The sequence below is a fragment of the Lipophrys pholis genome (genome assembly GCF_963383615.2).
Source record: "Lipophrys pholis genome assembly, chromosome: 11".
Lineage (NCBI taxonomy): Eukaryota > Metazoa > Chordata > Actinopteri > Blenniiformes > Blenniidae > Lipophrys > Lipophrys pholis.
The window spans coordinates 6,661,717-6,669,487 of NC_137631.1; the positions used below are offsets into that span (position 1 = coordinate 6,661,717).

Here is a 7,771-nt window from a genome sequence, read left to right on the forward strand (position 1 = left end):
TGGGAGGAAGTCATGCTTCACCCAAGACAAGCAGCGCTGATAAAGGGTTTAAAGTAAACTGGACTTTGTGTGATCTTCCATCGATCGGTCCCATTGGTTGACGTTTCAGAAGGACTGGGTTCTGGTTCAGACGTCTGCATTAATCATGTGATAACCTGATGACTCCTCCTTTTGCACGACAGCCACAAGACCCTGTGACGCTGAAAACCCAGGAAATAATGAATGAGTGAATGAATGAATGACTGTCTAATTATCAGCTCAAGACTTTTCTACTTTAGTGATTTGGTGTAAATGAGTACAAGAGTAGATGTAGGTGTGTAAAGCTCCGTAGGCATATACTGTATACAGGTCTGTGTACACAAGTTAAGACGAGCACTGTCTTTTTCTATGAGTTTGCCCTTAGACACAAACTTTTTTTTTGGTTTATGATGCAGAAGTGCATGTTAGTGAGACACGGCCGAGAGTGCTTACTGTGCATGTGTTTCTGTTGGATTGTGGGAGACGCATTATTAATTATCGGGGGGGTCACCTGCTTTGGAAAGTAGGCAAAGGGAAGAGAGCCAGCGCCTCCTGAAAATGGAAGAGTCTTATTATAAATCATTTGCGTCAGGAAATGAGTGTGCAGGTTCAGCCCTTTGTTACGTAGCCAATGATTCACTCACATTGTGCAGCTGCATGCCAGACTCCTTTCTACAGTCCAAAACTGCAAAAGACGGACATAAAAAGAGACGTTTTGGGTATTTTCTGTCCAGGCAACACAAGATTTGATAACAATTCTGTGTCCTCTTTTCTAAGTATGTCACATTAATCAAATATTTAAGGTAAAACTTTCAACAGAATGTTGTACTATCTGTCCACATTGTCTGGTTTTAGTAAAGATGAGGCGTTAAAGAAGGTTTTGTGAAAGAAGCTACGCCCTCTCGTAATTTGACACCAGCATCAACCCCTTTATGAGCGACCGATGTCGCTTCAGCGGATGACCACATTAAAAAAAAAATCTGTGATTGCCAATATCTGCTTTTGCTATAAATGTGTGGTAATTTGACACTAGCCTCATTTTCACTCATTCACAACAGTCTGATCCTCCGGTGGAAACGCTGTTACTGCGCATGCACACCAAGGCCACAGTGCATAGTTCTTCTCCACATGTGTGGGTACTGCAGTTGGACAATATAAAACAATGGCGTCTTGCACAGTCCTCCGTCAACAAACTGTTCATGAACTACACCATCTTCTGGATAAAGTTGAGATTCACCCATAAAAGCAACTCAACTTCATCGTCCATGCAAATGTCTGCCTCCTCTCTATATAACGTGTCGTTGTCTGCACCTATGTGTGTGGGATTTCTTCACGGAAAATAACCAGCAGCACCGACTGGTGGCCTGGCGTGCCAACTACATCATTTTCAGCATTTCTGCTATTTTAATGTAAACGGATGTGGTTTTCAGAGCGTCGCTGTGTGAGTGCAAAACTTTTGTGAAACGAAAAGACTTGAAATGTGGTCATGTGGACACGCTCCACATTCATACTTATGGTAAATTTAGGATCGACCTCCGATTGAGTACCCAGTGAAATCCCACAGGGGGAACATGCGTGTGACAACATATACGAAAATGCAAATTAGTCAAACCAAAATGTTCTGGGCTGACAAAACAATAATGCTCAAGCTCAACTGACCTGTTTTGACTGTCTCCTCTCACACTCACACATGCTCGCTCGCCCGCACGCACGCACGCGCACACACACACGCATGCACACACACACACACACACACACACACAATCTCTTTTTATACCCTGGATGTGTCGTTCTCATTCATTTCCAGGCACTAGAGAAACAACACGCTCAACTCACACACACACTGTCACGGTGTTGATCAGCTGGTGTTGGATTTTTTGTCGGCTGTCAAAAGAGTTGGAAACAAGTTTCCTGTGTGGGAACACAGAACTCCAGAGAGGAGCCGTCTTCTCCTGAGCCCCTCAGATTTTAGCAGGTACACGCTGCTGTTCTCACCATCAAATAGCTCCACCGCCTCGGTACTTTCTGTTCTCTTTGATGGATGCGCGCGCAGGCCCCGCCTTCAGGACAGAGCTCCGGGAGTGTTTGTTTGAACCCGAAGCCCTCGCTTGAAGACCAGCACCTGGAAAAACCGGTCGGGCTGTTTACAGCGCGGCCAGAAATCACTCTGCTCTCGTTGAGTGGCTCTTTGCAGGTTTATGATTGCCCCGGAGGACAGAACGTGCAGGAGGCATCATGTGACAGGACGAGCCGATTCCAAACAGGAAAGCAAAGCGGTTAACGGAAAGCTCAGCGAGGCGCCTCGTGATTCACAACGTGTCTCTGCTTGTCGTGACTCGGCCTCGCGGCGAACAGCCCAACTGCACCGCCGGCGAGGAGACACTTATGCAAATGTGTTACCGCGGACACCGACGAAAACACCAACCAGTGTGTCAATGAACATACAGGCAGAGGAAGCAGGGAGTGTAAACAAAATAGCAATTTATTAATAACTTATCTTTTCTTTACATTCGTAAGAGAGGAGTGTGGAGGAGGGGGAGCGGGCAGAGGTCACCGAGGTGGTGTCCTCTGGAAGGAGGCCTTCTCTACTGAGGGGTCTACGACACGACCCCTTCCCCGAAGCTCCGGATTCTAGTTTTCTCTTTGCCTTGACAAATAAAAACGGCATTTCACAGAGTTTTTCCCTGAAGAGGCGAAGGCGAGCCGAAGCTCCCTCCTTTGTCCACACGTCAGAGATTTTCAACCCTTGTGCACAGCTCAGGAACATTCACATTAACCTTCAGAGATCTCTCCACCCGACGTCGATCTGAGTGTTTGAGCTATCTTTAGTCAAATTAAAATGGCAATGAGGGTTTGGTTGGCTTCTTGTGCAAAAAAGAATTTTAAAAAATGCTGTGAGAAAAACAGGAGAATCTCTGAAGGCTAATACGAATCCTTTCTGAGCACAAAAGTAAGGCAAACAAGAGAGGTGGTTTTGATTTGTGAGAGGGCAGGTGCAAAAACAAGGCCAGTAGGCTTTAGTTCACACATAAAGCAATAATGGAATATATTACACATGTACACATTTTTTTTTTTTTTTTTGCACAAATCTTGGAAAGCCTAGTCAATTTTTGGCATAATCAACTTAAACATACTGATCAAAATGCAGCTTGTTTTCTTACATAAAAGTAGAATATGAAACAGAGAGAATCTTCAGTACCCACTTGTTCCAAAGGGTATACTATAGCAAGGCTTCTTATATTAAGATATATATACACAATGTATAAAGGTTTCGAAAAGACTCCGCAAATGTAAAATCGAGTCCAGTATATAGTGTGCCTTCTAAAGCCGGGGTGATTCGACCCCACGCAGGCAACTCTTCACAGAAGATAAAGGAGACAACGCACCCTGACGTCTTGGGGGCGGAACCAGTGCTGGACCCCCAAAACCAACATACAAAACGGGTTTCACTTTTCTGTCCAGTTTGAACAATCATGTCTCTTTGGCACACCAGCCTAGGAACGTGCAGCTGTCCCAACACTTTTCCAAGTTTCCTCGGATACGACGACAAAACAAACAAAAAAATAAAACAACAAAAAAAAAAAAGAGATAAAAAGACCTCAGGAGTCCGACAGCAAAGTATGACTGTAGAAACTTCAAATGATTCTCTTTCTTTTGTCTGTCTGTCTCGTTAACTGTCTCTCTCTCTCTCTCTCTCCATTTAGTCAACAGCAGCTGCGACTTGGCCAGGCAGCTTCGGCCCTGCGGTAACCGCGCTCGGCAGCTGTCGCCTCGAACCAGCTGTATCAATAACGTCCAGAGCGGGCGACGGGAGGGAAAAAAGAAGAAACTTTTTGCAGCTTTTTCCAAAAAAGGAGGAACCAAACCCCTCCTCGGGCAAGGTGAGTGTGCACCGGCGAGGGCCGGCCTCACGTGGACTCCAGAGGGTCCAGCTGGAAGACGTTGTGGTTGGTCGGGGTGGTGAAGTACAGCTGCTGGCTCGGCGGCGCCATGCGGTTGTCGCACGGGCTCTTCAGGCCCAGCGTGCGCTCAAAGTCCAGGAGCTGGCCCATGAAGTTGAAGTTGGGCGAGATGTTGGACTTCTTCATCTTGACGATGTCGTAGGCGTCGTTCATGGACAGGTTGAGCTTCTGCATCAGGTACGCCACCGTCACCGTGACGGACCGGCTGATGCCGGCCAGGCAGTGGACCAGGACGCCACACTTCTGACCTCGAGCTTCATCTGGGAGGAGACAAAAATGTTGAGAATGTCATTAACCTTAATCGCTTAGGCTTTATAAAAGTGGACTTTTTGAACGTGGTAGCACGGTTTGTTTCATCTCAAGTACAAAACCCAAAACAAGCTGAGCAGCTCAGTGTCCAGAAATCAGGGACTTTGTCCAGAAATGATCTTTAACATGCAAAGGGAACACAGTTTGCAGAGTGGTACAGTGTCTACATCCTCTCCGGGGACTTGTCTGCAGCAGCAGTAACAAACGGGGGCAAAAGGTCAATTCCCCACATTTAAAAAGCTTAACGCAGCATCTGTGTCATGTTTAGCCATTCGGAGGTAACTAATCAATAATTTAATGTCTGTGATGTGAAAGTCAAGCTGCGTTGGAAGTTGGAGAAGATCCAGGGAGGAAGAGCAGCGCAACTTATTATCCCGACCGTCTCCCAGGCGTGTCAGTCAACAAACACAGAGTCTGTGACAGTACTGCACATAAACACAGTCCTCATTCGGGCGGGGGGGGGGGGAGGGGGGGGGGGGGGGGGAGCCGGCTGGGAAATTGACTATTACGGTCTATTAAACCATTCTTCCGCTCGCCAGGGTTACTTTGACAATGGTGCCATTTGGGCGTGTAAACGTAGGAGTCATGAGGGCACGCTGTCAAGGCAAGCAGGATGTCAACAGGGCCTGTAAATGGCTCCTTTTGTAATGTGCTGGGAGGAGGGGGGGGGTGACATGTCCTAGATTACTTTCAATGCTACTTCCTTCCTGTTGCTCTCAAATTACCACCCTCCCCTCTCGGCTCACCCCCCTCCTCCCCCCCATCCCTCATTCTCATGTTTCAACGTCGCCCTTTGTGCTGCAATTACACAAGCCCCGGGACAAGAGATAGGCCAGGATGTCTTCCATTGAAGTCAAATCATTTGTACACAGTACATTTTGAGGCTGTGCGCCATTAGAGGCAGACTTGTGTTCTGCCTCCAACACAATGGCCTTAATCTGCCCGCTCAGCGTGTCCCTGCTCGACTGACTGATAACGCCACAGCCAGAGACACCTCATCTAATCTCAATTGCACAATAAGAAGCGAGGAACTTCCTGGCAGTGATAAGACATATCGCAGTAATATGATTATGCGCCAAACTATCCAGTTCGCCTTCTCTGCAAAGCATAAAGAACTGGCGGGGTGAGGGGTCGGGATGGTGCTGAAGTGACTGACTGCCAGCTTTTGTGAAAACGTCTACATTCATACTTGCATCTTCATAAATAATAATGGGACCGAGCATTACATACAGTCTTCAATTACATGAGGATGTAAACAAGCCAATGCACCAGCTGATCTCGAGCCCACAGCATGCAGCAAGTCTGTCTGGTTCAACTTACCGATGAAGCCGATGGCCTCTGGGAAGAACTGTGACAGGTTTTGGCTCCAGTGGTCTGAGATGGGGATCTGCTTGTACTTGAACTCCCCTGCGTTCTCGAAGAGGTTGGGTAGGTTGGGAGTCACGTTGAGGATGTACTTGATGCCATACTCCTCCAGCACGTCCAGGTTGGTGGAGTCCTTGGCGCAGCCCAGGTAGAGGTGCGGCAGGATCTCCACCGGGAAGGAGGGCTGCGGGTTAGACAGCGGGCTGCCGTCCGAGTCCGTGGCGCTGCTCGGGTCCCGGTCGATGTCCGACTCGATGTCTGACGAGTCGGAGCTGATCCGCAGCCCGCCGAGGCCCAGCACCTGGGCGGTGGGGGAGCTGCTGTTGGAGGAGCCGTCCAGGTTGGTTTCACACAGAGCTGGATACTCTGCCTGGAATTTACTGAAGCCACCTGGAGAATAGTAAACAGTCAGAAATTAAGACAAGGCTCGCGTCAGATAATTTACGCTTTGAATTTTACGCATCAAACTTAACATAAACTCAGCAAATCAGACTTTACAGTATGTCTTTAATATGATGGAACGCAATTATCATGCGATCACCTTCTATTTATAAGCCATAAACAGGAGGAAGTTTCACGCAAGGTGTGTTTAAATGCATTTCAGACTTTGTGCAAACATTGGCGGGCATGAATGAAGCCGGAGCGGAGAAAAAGTGAATGAAGCGCACTCACCCTCCAGGTAGTAGGCCTTGTAACCTTCGTCCTTCATCTTCCTCAGCAGTAAACCCAACACGGAGCCGCCGTCCACATTCTCGTTCCACTCCCGGCTGTACTCGTCGTACAGCACGATGGTGTCCGTCTTGCACCTCCGCACGAAGCGCTCGCGGTCCTCCCCGTCGGAGAGCAGCGAGCGCACGGGCAGGTTGCCCTTCTTGAGCCGCCGGAGCATGAGGCTCGGGATGGCCACGTTGATGGCCGTGTCGACGTGCGACGAGTCGTAGAGCTCCTGGGCCCGGCAGTCCATCACCAGCAGGCCGTCCCTGCGCGTCTGCAGCTGCTCCCGGAGCCAGCCCACCGTCTTGCTGATCGCCATTACCGAGTCGAGCTGGACTACGGGCTTGAGCTTCTCGAGCATTTATGAAGCAGAGGAGGAACCGAGCCGACTATGGAGATGGGGGGGAAAAAAGAGCGGTGGGGAGATTCCACAAAATGAAAAATCTCTCTTTTTCAAGTCCGCTCTAGAGGGCCGTCAGTGGCACAGAGCGCAGAAAAACAAAAACAAAAACAAATAGTTATCAGGTTAAAAAAGACTAAATGTATATGCCCATCGGTGTCCGTGCGCTTCGGGACCAACGCGCATTAATAAATACGCCGGTTCCTTTCACAGATTTCTTCCACTGGCGCTCATTCATGCGTCTGGTTAGAGAGAGCGAGTTATTTCTCAATGAGTCACAGCGGGCCTGAGACGCGACTGCTGCTGCTGCTTCCTCTTAGAAAACTCCACGGAGCGTCCACCTCTCTGTCGGTGGATGCTGGATGCGGGGATTGTTGTATCCGTTTGGTCTGTTTGTGCGCGCGGACGCAGCTCGTCGCACTGCTTCTTGTTCTCCTTCTTCTTGAATGCGCTATGAATCGAGGCTCTGCAGACAGGCTCTCTCCTCTCTTCCTCTCTCTCTCTCTCTCCTGTGTTTGCGCTCTCTGCGGCGCCGCGCTGCTGAATGGCTACCAACAGGAGGCGTTCCGTCGGAAACGTCACGCCGGCCGGCCAATCGGAGGAGCTGGAGCGGCGGTCGCCCTGGAAACGGGGGCCGGATGGAGCGGCCCTGTGTTGATGAATTGTTAATGAGTTTGTCATTCACAAAAACGGAGAGGAATTTCCGCTCCGGATCAAGTGAGTGCAAACAAACAGAAGAACTGCAGGGAGAAGGAAGAGAGGGAGGGGAGGGGAGGGGAGGGGAGAGGAGGAGTGTGGCCTTAACTCAGACTGAGAGATCCGAGCTCCACGTTAATAAACCAAGCCTATAATGTTCCGTATTGCAACATGTCAGTGCACTTTCACGCGCCAGAGCGCACTGGATGCGCATTTTATCCTTCACTGTACCGAATATCATATGAATGAAATGCTGAATGAGCAACTTATATGGTCAAATTCACAATCTGCGGAGCGCGTGTGTGAG

General features: G+C 49.0%; 1 protein-coding gene across 1 annotated transcript; it reads right to left on the bottom strand.

Annotated features, from left to right (window-relative positions):
• Positions 1 to 2,479: 2,479 nt before the first annotated feature.
• dusp6 (dual specificity phosphatase 6) lies at positions 2,480 to 7,294 on the bottom strand. Its single transcript, XM_080475772.1, has 3 exons — positions 6,327 to 7,294; positions 5,610 to 6,044; positions 2,480 to 4,240 (listed from the first exon to the last, which is right to left on the bottom strand). Exons 1-3 carry the CDS (start codon positions 6,727 to 6,729, stop codon positions 3,927 to 3,929), a joined length of 1,152 nt encoding a protein of 383 aa, XP_080331898.1. The 5' UTR covers positions 6,730 to 7,294; the 3' UTR covers positions 2,480 to 3,926.
• Between the last annotated feature and the right edge of the window lie 477 nt (positions 7,295 to 7,771).